The sequence below is a fragment of the Eptesicus fuscus genome, chromosome 15 (assembly GCF_027574615.1).
Source record: "Eptesicus fuscus isolate TK198812 chromosome 15, DD_ASM_mEF_20220401, whole genome shotgun sequence".
NCBI lineage: Eukaryota > Metazoa > Chordata > Mammalia > Chiroptera > Vespertilionidae > Eptesicus > Eptesicus fuscus.
This window is the reverse complement of record NC_072487.1, coordinates 73036927-73060334: the sequence shown is the minus strand read 5'-3', so window position 1 is coordinate 73060334 and position 23408 is coordinate 73036927. Positions and strand designations below refer to the sequence as shown.

At 43.8% G+C, this 23408-nt stretch overlaps 1 protein-coding gene across 4 annotated transcripts in view; it reads right to left on the bottom strand.

Moving 5' to 3' along the window:
• Nucleotides 1-23408, bottom strand: part of RALGPS1 (Ral GEF with PH domain and SH3 binding motif 1) — a 222463-nt gene that overhangs the window by 162555 nt on the left and 36500 nt on the right. For 3 of the 4 annotated variants that reach the window (XM_054727689.1, XM_054727690.1, XM_054727691.1), the window contains one exon: nt 11580-11630. In XM_054727689.1, the coding sequence (XP_054583664.1) occupies nt 11580-11630 (51 nt within the window). Of the gene's footprint in view, nt 1-11579; nt 11631-11820; nt 11888-12304; nt 12409-23408 lie in introns of those variants that run through there. The other variant, XM_054727692.1, reaches the window with a different exon arrangement.

Here is a 23408-nt window from a genome sequence, read left to right as displayed (position 1 = left end):
CACATGCTAGCACTGATCAAAAGAAAAATGGCTATATTATCAAACAAAGTCGATTTCACACAAAGAATATTACCAAGGATAAGGCAGTTCATTTCATAATGATAAATGGTAAATTCAACAGGAGAACATAACAATTATAAATGTTTATGCAGCTAATAATAGAATTTCAAAATGCATGAAGCAAAACCTGATAGAACTTAAAGGAAAAATCGACAGATCTACAATTATAGTGGGAGATTTCAATATTCTTCTCTCAATAGTTAATAGAACAAATAGGTAGAAAAAAATCAATTAGGATATAGATGACTTCAATAACACTATTAACCAACTTGACCTAAATTATATTTATAGAACAGTATGAAAAACAGCAGAATACACATTTTTTTCAAGTTCACTCAGAACTTAAGCAAGATTGACGGTGTTCTGTGCCATAACGCAAATCTCAATAAATTTAAAATAATTCAAATTGTACAAAATATGTTCTCTAACCACAATGGAATTAGAAATCAATAGCATAAAATAACTAGAAAATCTCCAAATATTTGGAAACTAAACAACACATTTCTAAATAATTCATGGGTCAAAAAGAAATCCAAAGGAAAATTAGAAAGCGTTTTTGAACTGATGGAAATGAAGTCCCAAAATATAAAAATGGGGCGGAGGAAGGGGACGGGGGGAGAAAGCAATGCTTAGAAGGAAATATCTAGCACTAGATGCCTGCACTGGAAATGAAGAAAGGTCTCAAATGATTGACCTTAGCTTCCATTTCAAGAAACTAGAAGAGCAAATTAAACTCAAAGTGAGCAGAAGAAAGGAAATAATTAAAAATATGAACAGAGCCCTAGCTAGTTTGGCTCAGGAGACAGTGTGTCAGCCTGCGGACTGAAGGGTCCCAGGTTCAATTCCAGTCAAGGGCACATGCCTGGGTTGCGGGCTCAATCCCCAGTGTGGGGTATGCAGGAGGCAGCCAATCAATGATTCTCTCTCATCATTGATGTTTCTATCTCTCTCTCCTTTTCCTTTCCTCTCTGAAATCAATAAATATATACACTGAGTGGCCAGATTATGATGATCTCTGAACGCATAATAATCTGACCACTCAGTGTATATCCTATATAATAAAAGGCTAATCTGCAAATTGTCCCCTCGACCAGAAGTTCAACCAGCAGGCAGGCTGGCCAACTGCCCATGTCCCCTCCCCCTGGCCAGGCTGGCCAGATCCCACCCATGCACGAATTCATGCACCTGGCCTCTAAAATATATATATATATTGAGTGGCCAGATTATTATGCATTCAGAGATCATAATGATCTGGCCACTCAGTGTATATATGAACAGAAATCAATAGATTAGAAAACAGAAAAGCAATAGAAAAAATTAATGAAACCCAAAACTTTTTTTTGAGATCAATAACATCGATATACTTAGCCAGACTGATCAGGTAAAAAGAAAGAAAGAAGGCAGTTACTATTCACAGAGACATCACCATCTATGTAGAAAATCCTATAGAATCTAAAAGAAAATGTAGAATAAGTGAACTTAAGCAAAGTTGTAAGATACAAGGTCAATTAAAAAATAGGTCATATTTCTATAAACTAGTGATGAGAAAGTAGAATTTAACTTAAATAACATTTATAACAGCGCAGAAAGTAAAATACTTAGGAATAAATCTGACAAAATATGTACACTATACACTGAAAACTATATAACATTACTGAAATAAATTAAAGAAGACCCAAATATATAAAGAAATACACTGTGTTCATGGTTGAAGTGACTCAGTATTGTCAAGATGCCAATTTCCCCCATATTGATCTACAGATCCAATGTAACCACAATCAGCAGCCTATCTGGCTTGTCATACAACTAACAAGCTGATTATAAAATTCATATGGAAATGTGAAGGAAGAGCCAAAACAATTTTGAATAGAACATGATTTAAGGACCACCTGATTTCAAGACAGTGGAAGAAGTTGGAGAGGAGGGAGCACAAGGAGCATGAGAATACTTTTTGAGTGATGGGTATATTTACTATCTTTATTTGATGACAGCTTCACAGGTATATACATACAGCCAAACTCATCAAATTGTTGTCTTTATTTATGTGTGGTTTATTACATGTCAATTACCTAAAAATAAAAACTTTACAATATCTCATTCAGTCCTCATGTCCAATTCTTGGAGGCAGTCATATTATCACGTCCATTTTACATACATGGAAACTGAGACCTAGATCACACAGATACAAGCCTAGGTCCTTGTCACTCCAGAGCCCAAGCCCTTAAGCTTGAGGCCATACAGAAAGAAATACTTTTCTACCTGCCTCTCATTCATTCAACAAGTATTGACAAGTACTGGCAAGCACTGATCTTACAATGTGCCAGACTCTGTGGTTGGAGTAAGGGACACAGCAGTGACAGGGAAGGTCTTCCCCAGGGCCCTTCTATGCTTGACTAAAGAGCATTGCCCTTGCTTTCCCCCTATTACATCCCTGACTTCTCTCAAAAGAGAAGAAATAACTTGTGAGTTTCTGCCATGGGCAGGCTGCCTCACCTGCCTGTGCAATCTCCTTTAACCATCACAGCACTAGGAGATGGTATCATTTCCATATCACAGATAAGGAAATGCAGGCACTGGGAGGTGAAGGAACCTGCCAGGATCCCACAGATAGAGAGCAACAGAGCCAGGTTGCAAATGCAGACCTTCCTGCCTCTGAAGCCTGTGATCCTCCCATCACTCGCTCTAAACTGCCTGGAATCCTGCTGTTGCTCCCGCCATCAGAGCCCAACGAACCCTGTTTTCCTTGCAGACAAAATCACAACCAGGCGCCAAGTCCCCATGGATAAAAACAGCTGTTCACCAAAGGTTCTGTTTTGTGTTATTAATTCATTTAAAAGGAAATTTGGTTTCTAACCAGAACTAATGTCATATCCACACTCAAGAAGGGAGAAAAAAATGAGTCTGGAAGTTGGTTTCGTTGGATAAAACCTGCTGCTGGCTTATGTCTGCAGCCAGACCGACTCCTGACCCAGCCCGCTCTCCCCACCCTCCTTGCTCTCCCCACCCTCCTCTTAGAGAGGGACTCCAACCTCCATTTCCATCATGAGTGAAGCTGGGGGAAGCCCTTTTCCACTTTGCTTCCATTGTCACAAGACGTTGTCACAATGAATACAGCAATTACTAGGAAATGAGAAGCAAATAACAAATGCAAACCTAGAGCAATAACAGATGAAAGAGACAGCTGCTCAGGCTTCCGGTGTCAACATCAGCACCTCATGACGAGCATTAGGCCAGGAGCCATCACCCCACCCATGCTGGGCCCAACTGGAGGACACCTGGGCCATGCCCCTACCACCTAATTCAGGTGTGTTTTTAACGGAGGGAGGCAGTATAGCATAGAAGTCAAGAGAATTCAATATTATTATTTTTACTATTCCTCCTACTACTACATCCTAAATGTACTGAACAAATATCAGGCACTGCACTGGGTCACAGGCTATGGGGTGAACGGTACTGCCATGATCCTCGTGTAGATGAAGTTTATAATTTAGTGGCGAGACAAGAATTATTCAAACTTTCCAGTGTCATGACATTTCAGCACAATGGTGAAAAGCTACTCATAAGAAGTCATGGGTGGTGAGATGGGAGCGAATGGCAGGGAACCTGTGCTACCCTGGAGCTAAGCTGCTAATTTCTTCTCTTGAGGGGCAAGGAGTCGAGGAGTCTCTGTGAGAGGTGAGAAGAGCATTCCAGGCCAGGGCACAGCAGGTGGGAAGGTACTGAGATGGGAGGGAAGGCTGCAGAGAGCGGGAGTGTGATGTGTGCTGTGGCCCTGGAGGCCAGGAGGGCTGTTGCTGGCAACCCTGCAGGGCCTGGCCAATAGGTTTGGGGCGCCTCAGAGGGTGCTGGGCGGACCCGGAAGTGGAAGCGGTAAGACTTTAGAAAGATGTCTCTGCAAGGGAGAAGAGGTTGGGGGCGGGACTGACCCTGGGGAGATGTAATTGAAGAGGTGGCAGTAACTTAGGCCAGGCTGGGGCAGTGCAGGGAAATGGGCTGAGAAAACTGCCCACATGTGACCTGAGAGAGGGTTTTAATGATGTCAGCGAAATCGATCTCCCTGCTGGCAAAGCTCTTCCCTTCTCCCAGGCCCAGCGCTGAGATTCCAGGGAGCAGCAAAGACACACAGGGTTTGTCCAGAGTCCAACACTGACCTCGGCCTTCTGGAATGCCCGCTTCTTCAGAGAGGCAAACAGCATCCAGACAAAAGGCCAGAGGGTCAGGTTCCTGAACCCAGAGGCAGTGTTTTCCTGAACTAATGTGACATGTGGCCCAGGGGAAACTGTGTACTTCCACAGGAGTTTTCATCCTGCAGGCCAGCCCTTGGGCCAACCGGCAGATGCGGGTCACACTCTGGGGTCTCCAGCTCTGAGTGCCCCACAGCGACATGAGTTCTATCTGGATAATGTCCCAAAGCATTTAGGTTCTGCCTTTTCCTTTAATAGCAGGTTCTCAGGGCCACAGTAAAGAGGAGGGCGAGGATAGCACACCCCCAGACCACCTCTTGACTGCCTTCCACTAACACGGAGCACTCAGCCTGTGCCTTAAGTCAGGTGGCAGGTAGTGGTGTCACTCTGGTCCCTCATCTCATGAGGCTCCCAGTCCAGGCCCATAGCTTTCCTCTGGGGAAGCGCAAACTATTTCCTGGCACCTCCATCTCCCTCCACATTGCTGTCAGCTCTCAACCCTAGGATGTCCTTATGCCTTTAGCTCTGGGTCATCGTCTTCTCTTTTCCTATCTGCTGTCATCTCCAGGGACGGCTCTCAGCACCTCAACCTCCTCCCAGAAAGACCATCATCCACCAACACAGCACAGCCATCACCCCTTCAAGCACAGTCACCAATACTCTGCCCCCAAGACCCTGAACTTGGAACTCCTGCTCCCCCCATGACCTCCCCGCCTCCCTCTCTGTCCCCTAATCCTAATCAAATCTTTGCTTTGCCCACTGCTTGACTTCCGGTTCCTCAGCCTTTTTACATCTTTCAGGCCATCAGCCCTCTCCCTCCCCCAGATAAAACACTGCTGACCACCTGCTTAACTTCCAGGCTACTTCCCTGGGCCTCTCCTATCCCCGGACCACTTTCTCTACCTTCTTCTTGACCTCTGCTCTTCTTTCTGCTCCCCGAATGCACAGTCCACTGCTTTCACTCCTATCTCCCCTGGTCTAGGCTCCACAGCAGCCTCATAACCAGTTTAGCACCAGGCCCTCCCCTCTCTCTGTTACTACAACCCTTGCCTCACACAGACTATTGCAAAGCCTGCTGACCAGTCTCCCTGTTTCCAGTTGGTTCTGCCTCACTCAGGTGGCTAGAGTGAATTTCCTAAAATACCAATGTGTCATGTCACTCCCCTTTTGAAGTTCCTCAGTGAATCCCCAGGGCTAACAAAGTAAAGCTCTGCTTCCTGCCCATACCTACTCCCCACACTCTCCTTGATGCCCTTGCAGGCCCCCAATACTTCTTGTCTCCTGTTTGTATCCATTCTGCCCCTCACTCTGGTTGGATTGTGCCAACGTCCCTTTCTATGTGTCTCTGTCTCTCCAGCAGGTAGCACAGCAGAGAATGAGATGAGTGAAGGGGAGCGTGAAGGTTGGTCTGACCCCGGGAAACCTGGCGGTGGGGATGGAGCGGTGCCGGCGGGGGCAGTGAGAAGCCTGGAAAAAGCACAGGCCCACAGAGCAGCTCCCCACCTCTCTGACTTTGGTACCCACTGCAGCTCGTTTGCATCACACTCAGACCCGCTAGATTCCATCCGCGGGCCTCTGTGACCCTGCATGCCCCCAGTGCCAGTGCCAGCTGGAAGAAATGACACACTGACTTCGGGCAAGCCCTGGGCATGCCAACACCCCGGGCAGTGATGCCCTTGAGGAACAGAGAACCAAGAGAATGGCAGGCTCAGCTTTTCTTCTTCCCAGACACCAGCACCAAAAGTCATGTTTAGTTTTGCTCAATAGATCATCGGCTTTTTCAATGAGTTATTCATTCTGCCTGAATTCCCTTTTCAGCTCCCATCCCGTTCTCCAAATCACCCACAAGATAAGATCGCTTGCAGCCGTGAAGGCTCCATGCCGATGTCCCGACTCCAAGGCAGAGCAAGTCTCCCTTCAATGTCCACAGGCGCTCCGCGCACCATGATGCACATCTTCATTGGACCCCAGCCTCCCTGCCATCCAGGGGCCCAGCCAGCGTGTGAACTTGGGTCTGAAGGGTTCCAAGTTCAATGCTCTTAACTTCTATGCTGCTGAAAGCATCACCTGTTCTGGGCCACAGCTCCCATAGGCACCCCTGAAGGTTCTGCTGAGCACAACCTTGTGTCCTAATACACAGAGCCCATGCGAACTTGTGCTGCTGAGGACTGACAGCCAGAGGTTCCTGGGAACATTGCATGTAGGCACTGACCTCAGCTCTTACATGCCTATTGTGAGGTAAAAACTATGATTTTCCCCATCTTATGCATGAGGAAATCGAAGCATAAAGAGAATGAGCAGAGTCTGAGCTGGAAAGGGTGAGGCCGGGAGCAAACCCAGCTTTGTCAGATCACGTCCTTCTCTTAAGCTCACTGCGCAGTGTGAGTGGGCCCCTCAGCGCGGCTTGGCCAGGACCCTGGACTGAGCAGCGCACACACCATGCTCCTTTTCAGCACATTCTAAGAACAGCAGTTCCCCCTTGATGCTGCTCCACATGGAAACTAATGACAAAACCAGTTCTGACATTTAAACTGGCTTCTGAGAAACTGTTGGACCTTCAGTTCTGTATTCTGGGAGTTGGGCATAATGACAGATTTATTTGGTAGAGAATGCTGGTGGGAACAAAATGCCACCATGAAAATGTACCTTCTCGTAAGGCTGCTGCCACCCAGACCCCTTGGAAAGCTGTCCTTTACAATGAGCCCTCGCCCTGGCCCCCGCTCACCAGGAACCCGCCCAGCCCCTGCAACCCAATCCACCACGGCGGTGATAGGGTTCCAGGCCACAGCTTATAAGTTAAACACAGCTGTGAGCTATTATACTGCAAGTTGTATCTGCATTAGCGCGCCAATCTTTGATAAAATTTTCACTTGTTAGAGTCACCAGGGAACAGGGCAGTTGTGGCTCCACATTTGCTAACTTCCATTTTCCCTGCTCGCTGCCAATCCTGAACTCACCGTCTGCCTGGCTTCCTCTAAGCCTGGGATGATGCTCTGCGGTCCCCCCTGCAGAAAGGAGCAGAAGCCACAGTTCTACTCAGTTCTCAACAGCATTTGGAAATTTGAATCTTCAAAGGCTGAGCTCACCAGGCGAAACCCTGGCTTAGGGGAAAGTGGTGACACCACAAACAGGCACCCTGGTAAGAATGCTCCCTTAATTGGGACGCACCCCCTGGCAATGGGCCTCGGAGAGTGTTCTGCTGCAGCACTTCTCTCATCCAGTCCTTCAGCCACTCTCCACTCATTCAACAAGTATTTACTATCAGCCCTGTTCCAGGCGCCGGGATTACAACAGGGTCTCAGGAGGCAGATCTCCAGAAACAAGGGGGCTTAGCCCTCCTTGTCTGCCCTGGTGCTTCCAAAGGCCTCTGGGGGAAGTGAAGAGGGAGGCCCGCCTGGATGTGTCAGTGGTAGGCTTGGAGGGAGAGAAGATAAGAAGAGGAACTAAAGACAAATGGAATTGCAAAGAAGTGTTAAGCTTTAACAGTAGTCTGCTGGTTAATAGTAACATTGATAGTTATTTTAAAACTATTTTTATATATGATACAAAAATGTAATTATTTAATGTTGTTAGGAACCAAAATTGTCAGTGTAAAAGACACCATATAAAAATCAAGGGAAGTGCCCGGCAGGCATGGCTCCGTGGTTGAGCGTTGACCTATGAACCAGAAGGTCACGGTTCAATTCCCAGTCAGGGCACATGCCTGGGTTGTGGGCTCAATCCCCGGTGTGGGGCGTGCAAGAGGCAACCAATCAATGATTCTCTCTCAAGACTAATGTATCAATCTCTCTCTCCCTCTCCTTTCCTCTCTCTGAAAAAAATAAAAATATATTTTAAAAATCAAGGGAAGGAAGTTTACAACTCTGTAAGGTTAGATTGGAAGTGGAAAGATCAACATTGTACTGGTCATGTTTCTACAAGATAATGTGGTATAAACACAGAGCCCTCAAGTCTCAGAGGCTTACAGCAACACTACTTATTTCATTCTCAACCGTCTGTAGAATGACTGCAACTCAACTGATTTCTGCTAGGTTGCCCTGGGCTGTGCCAGGCTGGGCTGGAATGCAGGCTTTGGGTTTGGGGTTCCAGCTAAACGAGCAATAGCTAACAGTACACCACGGAGAGTAGAAATTCCAAGAGGACTGGTGGAAGCATGCCATGCCTCTGACCACTTTAGCTCACCCCTTGCATTACTTGTGCCTAAGTCACAGGGCCAAGCCCAAAATCTATACAATAGGGACATATACTGTACACACCCACAGAGAAGTTATGACAAGGATGAAGAGGGAAGGAAGAATTGTGGAAAAATAACACTACCTGCCCTAATTACAATCTCATGATCTTTCCTTTCAAGAAATAAGTATTTCCTAGCCCTGTCCACCGAAAAGACCTAAAAGCAACAGCAACCCAGTAGCAATGAATATCCTCTCACCCAGATTGTGGTTTCTAATATTACTCTCCACTAAAGAAACCAGCACCCTGAGGAATGCCTGAATCTAGGTCTTCAGTGGGAAATGTACAATATCACATTGGAATATCTCATGGTGCCACAGAGCAAGGAAGTTAACAAAAATGAAGGGATCATGTTGACATAGGAGGTGACATGAAAGGGTTCCCATTGGTTAAAGACAGGACAACTTATGCATCAAAAAGCATAGTGACTGTCATGCTTTTTGACTGAAACACAGATTCCCCACCCACTCCAACCCTATGGAATCAGAATCTCCAAGGATGGGGCCTGCCATCTGTATTTTTACAGAGCTCCCCAATGGATTCTCATGCGTGGCCAGGGTGGAGGCACCAGTCCAAGGTTCCTGATACTCTGGGAGTCCAGGTCACTCACAGTGCCCATCTTGCTCTCAGATGCTGGCCTCTGCTTCCTAGAAAGTCTTGCCTACAACAAACTTAACATTGTCCCTATTCATGTCCTTCCATCTCTAAGGTGGTCCAGCCACAATGTGGCAGCCACCGTCAAGGGGAAAAATCCCAGTTTTCAGTCTGCTAACAAAAATTAAAACAGTAAAAAAGCTGGGCAGCTCCCAGGGCCTTGCTTTTAATCGTTGACAATGACAATAAGAAGCAAACCCTTCCATTTTTAGCTAACATCTCATAGATCCAAAACATTCAAGTTTGGGGTTTCTCCAGATACCTCAAAGCAATTCGCTCTTAATCCCCACTCTGCACCAGAACCTTGTGCAAAACAGAGCCGACTGGGTTCTGGAGCCTGACCCAGCGATTCAGATTCGGCGAGTCTGGGCACCATGTTTCAGAGGCTGCCCAGGTGACTCTGATGTGCAGCCACAATTGAGAACCACTGCTCCAAGCTAAATCTTGAAAGCAAAACATCTCCACCTTAATGTCTTGTCACAACTTGAAATCAGATATGCCCTGGATGAGGTACTTTCCAAACTGCAGCCCTAGCCAGTTAGGCTCAGTGGATAGAGCGTCGGCCTGCAGACTGAAGGGTCCCAGGTTCGATTCCAGTCAAGGGCACATGCCTGGGTTGCAGGCTCGATCCCCAGGGGAGGGCATGCAGGAGGCAGCCAATCAATGATTCTCTCTCATCAATATTTCTCTCTCTCTCTTCTTCTCCCTTCCTCTCTGAAATCAATAAAAATATATTTAAAAACAAAACAAACAAACTGCAGTGCCCTGGGGAAAAGTCTGCCCCTGGTTGTGCCTCTGAAGAACTCCTGGCCCTTCCCTCCTGCAACCAGCCAGAACAGCGACCCCAGCCTCCAGCACACGCAGTCTCAGAGTGCAGGGCTCACAGCAGGCGGGGCTGCCCTGCTCAGTGCTCAAGACAGAAAATAAAGGTCCAAATGTCTAAGACACTCCAGACCAAAGCTAAGCAGAAATAGCTCCAGCTGAGAACTAAGGTGACCATTAAACAACTATTCCCCCAAAGGCTCCAAGAGGTAGCGAGTTGTTTCAGTTATATATATTTTTTTAATTAGAAAGAATAGATAACTCCATATTAGAAAAAAAATAAATAAATAAACCAACATAAGAAGACTGTTAGTCAGCCAATTCAAAAAAACAAACATAGCTCAGCTCCCCAAACCTAATGAACACAATGGGTGCGCACACGCACACACATAAATAATACAGATCATTGCCAGGTCTTCACATAAATGCTGATCGCAGATAACATGCAAGTTTCCTCCTAATCTATAATAGGTTAGATACCAGCTCCCAGGAGGCCTGGATCTGTGGTCTGACTTTGCATTAAAATGCTGTTTTTCTCCGTCTTTACAGCCACCAGACTGTAAGAAGAGTGTTCTGGAATTCACAGAAGACACCTTTTGGTTGCAGCAGACATCTTTCGACATATCTCTCCACCAATACTCCTCCTCTCTGAAATCTGCACCTCACTCACCAGGCTGGGTCCCCTCAGCTCAGCTGTGCTCGCAGGACTTGGCCCTGTACTCCTGACCTTGGTCACAGCACCCACACTAGATATGTGACTCAGCTGGGCTGGATTGAGAGTTGCTGGTCTCAGTGTGGAAGATGGCTTCAGGGGGATCATGTAACATGGGCCCTGTGGGGAGGCCGTGTTGGACCACATCAGCGGACAGGCGTGAAGGCAGAAGAGAGAAGCAGAGGGAAAAGCTGAGGCAAGAAGCAGAGTGGTCTATGTCCTGGTTGGCTCTCCAGGCTGCCTGAACTCCATGCCCATTCTGTAAAATGCACCTTCTATCCTTGTAATAAAGTCCTCTTCTGCCTATCACAGCTACTTTGACATGCATTTCTATTAGTTGTTAACAAAAAAAGAACCCTGACTAAAATAACTATAAAGCCTCATTGTCAACTACTAAGCATTTCCAGTAGTTTTTAAATCAATATTTTAAAGTCAACTTTTTTCTCTTTATTGACTATGCTGTTGCTACAAATGTACATTACAATTTAATGTAAATGGTGTTTTGCTGTAGCAACTGGTTTCAAAATCAGACACAAGGCAACCACCAGAATTTGGGATCAACAAAACGAAAGCTCTCTAGAAAAACATTCCCCCACACCCTATCCTGACAGTGACTCTTTCCCACAGGAGGAGCCTGGGAAAAGTCATTAGTGGGCCAAGACCTGACTCGGGCGTGATGGCCGTGGGCACCAATGCTACAGCCCGGCCAGAGTGGACCAGACATGGTAACATTCTCTGGAGAACCCAAACACCTGTCTCAAAGAATGAGCACCATCGAGAATGCAAAGTTTCTGGACGCTCTCTTCAATGGGGCTTAGACCATTCACATGCATTTAGATACTTCAAGAGAGAAAGGGAGAAACTGAGTCACTCTAATGTGGCTGTTGGAACAGTAGGAAGGACAAGGTACAGACCTCCGGCTGGATGGCTTTAAACACAGGGATGTCCATTAATGTGATCTGGCTCTGCAACAAAAGAGAATGGGTGTTAGAAAACATAAAGTAACTGTCGTGTTCCTTTGAATCTATACAGAGTAATAACACTCTTAAAGGTTATAATTTCCCCCTTGAATAAAAATCAAGACAGAGTAGAAAACAGACAAATTTTTAAAATGCCTTTCCCATCCCTTCCCTCGTCATAAATCTTGATCCACACCCTTCTTTCTTGAATGTGAGACAAACGTCCAACTTCAGCATTGGTAATAGTCGTTTGGAGGTTGGGACTGAGAGAAAAGGAAACATTTTTTGGTTTGGATATTTTTGTATAATTTCAGTTTATTTTTTTCAAGCATGAATTACTTTTGTAATTGTAAAATGTTGACAATATTAAAAATTAGAATGCTAAACAGAGACACTATTACTCTAAATTTAAATTTAAAAAACAACAACTGTGGCTTATAGAAATTTCTTCTGAAGTCTAAGCCTCCTCAAAATCATATGGTAGAGTGACACTCGAGATGCCCCCGCAGGCCAGTGTGGACCACAAGCTGTTTATTCCACGGCCCACAGTATATGAGATAACTACAGAATTTAAGAGCAAGCATTGGGAAACTTTTATAGCAATTTGCCACGATGCTCTTATTATATTTTGTAAGTATTAGTCTTCTGTAGCTTGGAAATGAAAAAAATTGGTCCTTCACCACAACTAGCTTGAGAAGCACTAATGTTGTCAGCAAAGAAAACACAGGTCTGGTTAAAAGACTGTTCTCCCTGAGCAACAGGAAGGGAGGCATCGCTGCTGACCATGCTGCAGGCCAAAGCACGGCTGAGCTGACTGCACATGACCTACCTATCTCCCCGTGTCACATGGGCTGCCAGGAGTCAGCTAACAGATGCCTCTATGACAGCCCAGGGAGAGGAGAGCTGGCGGCCTTTGGATGTCTCCTAGTGCAAGAGGACACCCTGTCCACCAAACACAGGTCATCTGGGAGGACGTGATGCCGTGGAATAAAAATGGGCTCAGGGCTCAGCGGGGCTTGGGTATGTGTCTGGATATCACTGCTTAACAGCAATGTTCTGATTGACACCTGACAATTCTCCCAGTCTCAGATGCTACATCTAGAAAACAGGAACAATAATCCCTATCTTACAGATCTTTGTGAAAATTTAAGACAAAAGATGCAGAATGCCTGGCACCTGACAGGTACTCTCTATATATGTATGTGGGGGGGGGGGGATATGGATGTGGGTGTGGGTGTGTGTATATATATAGAGAGAATCTATATGTATATTATACACACAGAGAGAACATTTCTGAGCAGGAGAGGGAAATAAGCAGGTAGCTCTTTGTCCCCCAAAAGGCTAGTGCCCTCCATGTGCACAGAAACGCTGTCACTGATGGAAGCACGGCAGAAACAGTGGATGGCACAGTGGATGGGAATGAAGCACTCGGGAATCCACCCTCCTCCACCTCTCAGTCCAGCACCAGGGGCAAGGAAGCATGGGACCCCAGCATGCATGGATCTGGCCCTCATAATCTGGGTGTCCAGTGACTACTAAGCCCTGGGACCTATAGGCCTGTGTGTCTGGCCTAGGCAGTGCAAACAGACTGGCATCTCTCCTGCCAGACCCACAGATTGTTGGCCCAATGCTCCTGCCATTGGATTAATTCTGCCATCCCAGGGAACAGAAAGGCCTTGTGAAACCAGATTTGAGCTGAGAGCTCAGAGGGCCTTGGAAATCTCCCCCGCAGTTCAAGTTAACTCCCTCTCCGGGAGAAACGGCAGGATGTTTGCAATGTCATTTAGAAAAAGAACCAAAAGTCTGCTAATGTGAAAATGAGAAAACTTCCTCTGCATCTTGCCATCAGTTCTAGGGTTTGCTACTGAATTTCCATATGATTTATTAGAAGAGTGATTTTACGTTTCATATATTTTTTTGGATGGTCCAAGTTTCGAATATTCTGATTTCTGCTCAGGCTGTAAATCAGAAAATGTGTTCAAGTGTTTTATTCTAAACAAACCAGGTCAACAGAGGTCACCAGACTTAGAATAGACTGGCTGGTCCCAAAGACACAATCTGAGGGTTTTCAGGAGAATCTCTCCCATTTATCCTCTCAACTCCAACCAAAAAAGATGCAGTGTCCAGAGCAAGAGTATATCGATACATAGGTAAAATCACCCAATTATGTATTTTGTGTCATTTTACTCCAAGGCCAACCACCTGTGAAAAAGATTGCTGGTGAGCAGCCCTTCCCTGGAAGTTTGAGCACCTCGAGGAAGGCAGTTTTACCAAAAAGGGAGGGTGTGGGTTAAGAGTGGGAGCTCTCAGCCCTGCATTGGGAGGGGCCCTGGCTTCCTGGAGAGAAAGGGCATCTCCCCCACAGAAACACAAGACAATGAGACTCAGTTCCAAGCAGCAAACCCGAGGTAGTGAGGACACTCTCATCCTGGACCGATGAGAACACTCCTGAACAGGCATCCTAATGGCTTTTCCTTATTTTGGGGAATAAAACCTCAACACAGGATGTCCAATTAAGCTAGTCACATGGCAATGCCTTCTTTAATCTTAACCCCTTCTCCCATCTCCTCCTTCCTCCTAAAAATCCAGCCTTTTAGGGAAGTGGCCAATCTCCACGTATCTCAAAACATTTCGGTAGATATGAATCCTTCAGAATGGAGAGGCCTATATGGCCACTTACAATGTGGCCCTAAAGAAAAGATGTTATGTGGATAAATGAAAGCTACCTAGCCAAAAAGAAAAGAAAAAAAAGGTTTTGCATATGTTAAATGTAGTGTTTCTCCCCTCCAACAGTGGCTGACTGAATCCTCTCTTCCCAACTAGACCCCTAGTTTAAGGCGCTCCACCCCCAAATAAACGAACCCAAGAAAAGCCGTTGGTAATCAGTGGTCTGTTTATAGAAGATCTCTTTAAATCTGCATTTAGATCGCTCTCCCAGTGCCTAAGTAGGAGGGCTCACAGAACAAAAAGTAATCCGCTCCAAAGACACATTCCGGCTTCTACTCCCAGAGCCACAGGAAGCACAAACCTGGCAGTGTTAGAACTGGAGTCAAGGAAATGCAAATTAAACAGGAAGATGCCATTTGTCATCCACCAGTGCCATCAGGACTGATGGACTATGAGCTACTCTGTTTGTTCTTTCTGGAAAGTAATCTGGCAGTAACTCATAAAGAAGTTTTTAACCTTTTTTAAAAATGTCAAACTTACAAAGAAGTTTCCAGAATAATATGAACTCTATAACCTTTCACCTAGCTTAACTAATTATTAACATTTTGCCTCATTTGCTTCATCTCTATGTATGTAATTACACACGAACATTTTTCTGAACCATTTGGGAGTAAAATGCAAATACTATGACTTTTCACCCCTAAACCCTTCAGTGTGTTGTTTCCCAAGAACAAGATGACCCTCTTACATGTTAAACTTGTTACATTCAGGAAATTTATCATTAGTACAACATTATCTAATATACAGTCCACATTCAAAACTCGCTAATTATCTCAATACTGTTTGTTATGGCAATTTTGTCTTGATCCAGGATCATTCACTGCATTTAGATATTATCTCCTAAAAGGAGAAATAAGCATACTGTTGACACAAGAATCCCTATACCTACAGAAAAAAAAAGCACTAGTATATAAGGAAATTTTATATAGAGATCTATATTTAGGTACAGATATAAATATAGATGTTTATTGCACCATTATTTTTAGTAGCAAAAATCTGGAAACAGTCTAAAAGGCCACCAAAAGGGACTTGTTGAAAAAAAACATGGTATATCCAGACTCCAGAATATCATGCAGCTATTAAAAATAGAGAATTGGATCCATACATGTTGACCTAGAAGGATGCCCATGACCAACTGATGATAAAGACAAGTCCCAGCAATGCTTTTTGCTATGCTTTCATCCACTGGGGAGTAAAAGGACTGAGACCTACCTGTAGAGTGTCCCCAGTAAAAAATGAGGACCTTTTAAATAATTTTAACCCTTTTTTTTTTATAAAGTAACACACATTTACAGAAAACTACATTAAACAAATGCATGGTTTTATGACTTATTATAGATGAACAGCCTGTAATCACCACTCAGGTCAAGAAATAGCCACCCCAATCAATAGATGAATGGACAAAAAAATGTGATATATACACACGATGGAATCTTATTCAGCCTTAGAAAGAAAGGAAATTCTGACACCTGCCACAAGATGGATGAACCTCAAGGACATTATGCTAAGTGAAATAAGCCAGTCACAAAAAGACAAATATTATGTGATTCCACTTATATGAGGTTCCCAGAGTCATCAAATTCATAGAGACAGAAAGTAGAATGGTATTGGGGGTAGCAGGGCATGGAGAGTTTTTTAATGGGTACAGAGTTCTGCAAGATGAGTACAGTTCTAGAGATTGGCTGCACAATAATGTGAATGTACTTAACAAAACTGACGTATATACTTAAAAATAGTTACGATGGTAAATTTTATGTTACATATAGTTCAACACAATTTTTTAAAAAGTCACCTCAGAGTTCCTCCATGTGCCTTGTCTGAATTACAAGTCCCTCCCTACTGTCAAAAGTAACCACTATCTGGCATCTTTCCTGCCAGACCCACAGAGATTGTTGGCCAAGCACTCCTGACATTTAGATTAATTCTGCCATCCCAGGGAACAGAAAGGTCTTGTGAAACCAGATTTGAGCTGAGAGCTCAGAGGGCCTTGGAAATGTCTCCCACAGATCAAGTTAACTCTCTCAGGGAGAACCGGCAGGATGTTTTTTTATAATTTTTTCACCCAAGTATGTATATACCAAGGCATCATGGTGTCTTTTTGAAACTTTGATGCATTTTTTATATATTTTTAGTTTTTAGAGAGAGAGGAAGGGAGAGGGACAGAGAGATAGAAATATCGATGAGAGAGGATATTTCTATCTCCTCTACTTTATATAGGATAAAGTAAATGAATAATTATCTCCCATAATTATTCATTTACTTTATCCTATATTATACACACAATGGTCTCGGAAAAACAACACTTATGGTACCACTATAAATATCAGCTCCCTACTGCGGATCGAGCCCACAACCCAGGCATGTGCCCTGACCTGGAATCAAACCAGTGACCTCTTGGTTTCTGGATCAAGGTTCAACCACTGAGCAACACTGGCAGGCTGATGCATATTTTTAAGTTCCTTTTAATCTATAGGTATTCTCTCTACCTCTTTGTTCCATATAATATATCTGCTGAAGAATCTAGGCCATTTGACCTACACAGTTCCCCACTCACACAGTGCAGGCCAACATAGTCCTCTGTCTTTGGAATTTCCTGCAAGTGGCAGCACGAACTGGAGACTTGATCAGACACAGGTTGGATGCCATGGCTGGAAGTGGTGCTGTGTGGTTTCATCAGGAGGCACATAATTACTCTCTTTTTGTGATGTTAGTGGCTGTTGATGTTCAATGCTTAGATCTATTAATTCATTGGGGTCATACAATGATGATATTCTAATTCTATCATTTCTCCCCCTTTATTAACTGAAATAATTTAACACAAAGAAATTTTCTCTCATCTACTATTTGGTTACCCAGTACAATTCAAAAGTAAAAGGCAGGACAAAGATTGGGCCCGGCCTGAGTGGCTCAGTGGTTGAGCATCGACCTATGAACCAGGAGGTCACAGTTCGATTCCCAGTCAGGGCATATGCCTGGGTTGTGGGAAGATCCCCAGTTTTGGGGCGTGCAGGAGGCAGCCAATCAATGATTCTCTCTCATCATTGATGTTTCTCTCTCTCTTTCCCTCTCCCTTCCTCTCTAAAATCAATAAAAAAATATATTTTTTAAAAGACTGCGTTTTATCCTTATATTTCTCAGTTTCTAAGGTAATAAATTGGTTGCCTATAATCATCCAAAGATGATCTATTGCTTGATGGGTTTCAATCAATTGCAATTATTATCCTATTGAAGCTCAAATTGTCCCATTATTGGGCAGGGGGAGTTTCCCCTAGCAGGCTCCTGAGTCCTTTTGACATTACCCTAGTAGTGCTTGATAGCTTCCTCACTGGTATTGGAAAGATATACCAGGCTTATCTTGAACGTTTCCTGTCCTAGACTTGGAATCAACCAGTTATCCAGGAATCCCTGGAGTCTTTCAGTGATAATATTTCAATACCACAATCTAGAATTCATACTGATATTTCAAATTCAAATTCAGAACACTTTTTCCCCCTAACTTACTTCTTCTGTAGTACTTCTGTATCTCTTTTCTTCCATATCAAAAATCCTGGTCCTAAGGACACAGGATATATAGTATTACAGTATCCCATAATTATTCATTTACTTTATCCTATATTATACACACAATGGTCTCAGAAAAACAACACTTATGGTACCACTATCAGTATAATTACTGAGAAGAGTTAAGAAATTTTGTATGTGTTCTCTCCATTCCCCTCCATTTTTATAGTTTATATTATAATGGTCACACTATGTCTATTATGTGGGAATACAGCCATTATATACTATACCCTCTCCCTCTTAATCCTCATTTTGTCTTAACACTACGGTAAGTATTTACTGCTCTCCACCAGTCTTTAGAGCGATGTTTTTTTTAATCATTTTCATTGCTTGAGGCTTGTTCTCTAGTAGATTCCTCAAGAAGGGCTCACAGGAATAACATTCTCTGAGGCCTTTCATGTTCATAATAGTTCATCAGTGTCCTTTATTTTATTTTATTTTATTTTTTAAGAATAGTGTATTGATTTTTTTTTAGAGAGAGAAGAAGGGAGAGGGAGAGGGAGAAACATCAATGTGAGAGTGCAACACTGATTGGCTGCTTCCTGCACGCCCCTTACCAAGGATTGAGCCAGCAACCAGGGCATATGCCCTGACCGGGCATTGAACCGGCAACCTCTGGTGCATGGGACAATGCCCAATCAACTCAGCCACAATGGCCTGGGCTCTCGGTGTCCTTTATACTTGAAGGTTTTGCTGGATATAAAATCTTTGGCTCATATTTTTTTCTTTCCTTGATTTATTTGTTATTCTATTTTCTTTTGGCAAAAAGTGTTTCTGTCAAAAAGACTGATGGTAATCTAATCTTATTTTTCTTCTAAGCCATTTGCTGTTTTGTCTAGATGCCCAAAAGATTTTCTTTTCCTTTAATATCCAGCAGTTTACCAAGAACATGTCTATGGTATTGACCATCCTGGGTTAACATTGTCAGCTTCATTGTGTGCTCCTTCAATATGTAATTTTGAATCTTATCTTTTTATTTTGTGAAGATTTTCTGACATTATAGTTTAAGTGTCTGTTCAGTTCTGTTGACTTTTTATTCTCCCCTTTCAGGGATTTCTATTATCTAAATGTTGGATCTTCTTTGCCTATCATCAATGTTTGTCACTTTTTCTCGGTCTTATTATCTCTTCATTTATTTTTATCTTAAAATTTCTCCTGCCTTAAGGTATTCTGTTGGGTTTATCTATTCTTGTGTTTCTTCTAGTTCAATTTTCATTTCCAAAATCATTTTTTAATTTTCACTTCTTTCCTAAGTTCTGTCACCTCATTCGTGAACTTTTTCTATTTCAGATTTATGTTGTTTAAGGCTTACTGCATGATCTTAAGGTTGCTTAGCTCCTTTGAAAATAGGGAATTACAGTTTTCAGTTGCTTTGTGGCACGTCTTTCTGGGATTCTTTCATTATCTATAAGAGCTCTCTCCTTACTCTTTTGTTTTCTTATAATAACTGAAAGATTTGACAGCAATCATTTCCTGATGCTTATTTTTATGTACAATTAGTTTCCCTGAACTTTTAAGAGGGAGACATGGTTCAGGGTAGCCTTCTAATTTCACATAGCTCTCCTTTTAGTTGCTTTCATGTAGTGTTCAAAAAAATGCAGTTGCTTTTTGAGATTTCACACATACATACACACACACACACACACACACACACACACACACACACACCTTTATTTATTTATTTTATTTCTTTTCCCTTAACCATAACTTCCCCTACCCTGATTATTTTGACTCTGCTCCCATACTAAATTTCTCTTTGGCAGTGAGAAGTAAGCCCTGGAAGTGAGCCTTGCTGGGTTGGTTTCAAGAGATTATAGGGGCCAGTCCACAGATCTCTTCCACCCATCCATTATTTGAGTGCTCAAAATCCTTCTCAATTTCAGTTGCTGTCCTCACATTAACCTGCCAAACTTTCCAGTGGATTCCTATTGAAAATTTTGGGGTTCTCCTCTTCTCAAGCCTGCCAAATGCCCCAATGCTTACTTCTGCTTTCTCCTGCACAGATGTTGATGCTCTGCAGGTCTTGGTGATGGTGTATCCCAGCCACTTGTGTTTTGGGATTGACAGAGATAATTTGTCACGTAGGTTTATTATAAATATTGTTAATGGGTTTCCGAGTTTGCTATGTGGGGATTCAGAACGAATTAAAAACTATGTTATTGTTATCACCATCTTTCAAAATCACTTAAATGATTTTAATGGACTTTTGCATCTCGTTCTTTTCTCTCTTTCATACTAGACAGAAAACTAAAATACCGGGTGGTCTGGTTCAATTCCAACACCTGGCAACTCCAATGCTTCCCCAGAGACCAAAAACTCCAGGGGACCTGGCTTCACATCTAAGCTAAGAACACACTGGCTCTGGCAGGGGCAGCAAAGCTTTAGCACTGCACCCTCAGAGCATCCACCACCCTCCCTCAGCCTCCCAGCCTCAGGAAATTAACCAGGGGCAGGCCCAGCAACACTCTAGGGCTGAGACTAGAAAATCAGGCACGAATCTCACCACAGAGTTCTGCTGGGCAATGCTATTTTAGGTGTAGCCTAATTCTCTGCCATTCCTCACAGTGAACAACAATAAATGGATTTTAAACCTCATTATTGCTTCATTCCTTTCATGTAGCTAAAAAATACAACTAAAAAATTCAACAAGGGAGAGATTTGAAGATGGTGGTGTAGGTAAACAACTATACTCGCTGCCTCCCACAACCACATCAAAATTACAACTAAAATATAGGATCACCATCATCCAGAACCGCTGGAAGGCTGGCTGAATGGAAGTCCTACAACTAGAGAAGTAAAGAAGAAAGCACACTGAGACTGATAGGAGGCTCGGAGGCACAGAACGGACTGGTCCGGCACCCACATGTGCCACTGTTTTAATCAGGAGGGAGATCATCTCTGCGGAGGCCGCTGGAAGGAGCAAGGGGTCCCAGCCCCACACCCTTTTCCCAGGGTCCCAGAGCTGGAAAAAGAAGTCCTTATGGGCAGTAAGAACTACAGAACTATGGGCTGTAAAAACTAGTGTGGATTGGGGCTCAGTGATGCAGAGGCTGCTGGAGACCCAGCTGTTCCTCTTAAAAGGCCAGCACCATGAACTGAACTTACAAGGTCCTGCTTCCTCTGAGCTCCAGCCCCAGGGTGAGGCTCTTGGGGACACAGACACATAAAAGGAAGAACTGGATTGTCTGGCATCAGTGCAGGAACTCAGGGGTGGCTTTCTCCCAGATGGAGGTGCCCACAGGGATCACTGTTCATATGCTTGGACCTCCCCAGTCACAGGGCTGACTGGTAGCCATTTTGGTTTGCTCTGCCCTGGTGATTCCCCCCTGCCTCATACAATTTATAACTCCACCCAAGCTGTGTGCAGCAGCTTTTGCATATAAATGGCCTGTCCTTATTCAGGCTAAAATCTCTCAAACAAGCTGCAGCTGGATCAGGGAGCCCCAAACCTATTAATAAAAGGCTCAAGACCTGGTACCAGCATCAGCCTGCCTTGCTTCATAGCTGGGCCTCATCTGGGCACTTCCAAACCTGATACAAAGAGGAGGAATCTGCAGATTTCTCTGTAGCTCCTGCTGGGTGGCGCCAGGCAGTGATTGATTTTGCACCTCCTTGGAGACCCAAGAGCCAGTGTACCCAGTGGTCAGTGTCAGACCATACTAAATTATAACTCTACACATCCATAAGCGACACACTCAAGGGGCAGACTCAGTGACCACCAAAGCCCCACTGAAGCAAGTCCTGCTCCATAGGGGTGTCTCCTGCATAGCAACTCTCCCACTGTAGTTGCAGCTGGTTCTCACAGCCAAGTGGCCTGGAGGTCAATTCCTCTCAGGGACACCAACAGCAATCAAGTCTCAACTACAACAAGACTGTGCTCACAGCCCACAAAAGGGTGCACCTAGAGCTTCCAGCTCAGGTGTGGGGAGGCTGAGCCACTGGGCTCTATAGGACACCTACTACACAAGGCCATTCTATCAACTCAAGGAGACATAGCAGCTCTACCCAATACATAGAAACAAACACAGGAAGCAGCCAAAATGCAAAGACAAAGAAATATATCACAAATGAAAGAAATGGAAGAAAGCAAACTACTGGATATAGAGTTCAAAACCACAGTTATAAAGTTACTTAAGAATCTTCTAGAAACCTCCCAAAAAATGGAAAAGAATCAGTCAGAAATTAAGCATACACTGACTGAAATAAAGAATAATATACAGGGATTCAATAGTAGAGTATAGGATTCTGAGAATCAAATCAACAATTTGAAATAAGAGGAAGCAAAAAACACCCAACCAGAAGAACAAAAAGAAAAATAATCCAAAAATATGAAGATAGTGTAAGGAGCCTCTGGGACAACTTCAAGCATACCAACATTCGCATTATGGGGATGCCAAAAAGAAGAGAGAGAGCAAGATATTGAAAACTTATTTGAAGAAATAATGACAGAAAACTTCCTCTCCCTAGTGAAAGAAATAGACTTACAAGTCCAAGAAGCACAGAGAGTCCCAAACAAGAAGAACCCAAAGAGGCCCACACCAAGACACATCATAATTAAAATGCCAAGGGCTAAAGACAAAGAGAGAATCTTAAAAGTAGCAAGAGAAAGGCAGTTAGTTACCTACAAGGGAGCACCCAGAAGACTGTCAGCTGATTTCTCAATAGAAACTGTGAAGGCCAGAAGGGAGTGACAAGAAATATTCAAAGTGATGAATAGTAAGGACCTACAACCAAGATTACCCAGCAAAGCTCTCATTTAGAAGATAAAGAATTTTACAAAAAAAAAAAAAAGCTAAAGGAGTACATCACCACCAAACTAGTATTATATGAAATGTTGAAGAGTATCTATATCTATATCTATATCTATATCTATATCTATATCTATATCTATATCTATATCTATATCTAAAAGCCTAAGTGGCTGTTGCAACTGAATGACCCGAACGACTGGAATGACCGGTCGGCCAGTCACTATGACACGCACTGACCAACAGGAGGGCAGACACTCAACAGAGGAGCTGCCCCCTGGTGGTCAGTGCGCTTCCACAGCCAACCTCCCATGGCCCCTCCCACCCCCCCCACCCCCCGAGCTGGCAGGCCTCCCGCGGCCCCTCCCCCCTGCCGGCCGGCCCTGATAGGCCCCGATCAGGGGGCCAGCTGGCCAACCTCCCAGGGCCCCTCTCCCTGGCTGGCCATCCCCCCAATAGGCCTCAATTGCCAGCCAGGCCGAGGGACCCCTCCCATGCACAAATTCGTGCACCAGGCCTCTAGTTATTGAATAAAAAGAAGAGATAAAAATATGAACAATAAAATGGCAACAAATAACATATCTAACAACAACCAAATTTAAAAATCAAAATAAACGAGCAAGAAATCTAATGAACAAAATAAACTGGTGAATTAAACAGAATCAGAGGCATGGAAACATGGAACAGATTGATGAATCTGAAAGGGAAGGGAGGAGGGAGTGTGGGAAGAGATTATCCAAAAATCTTA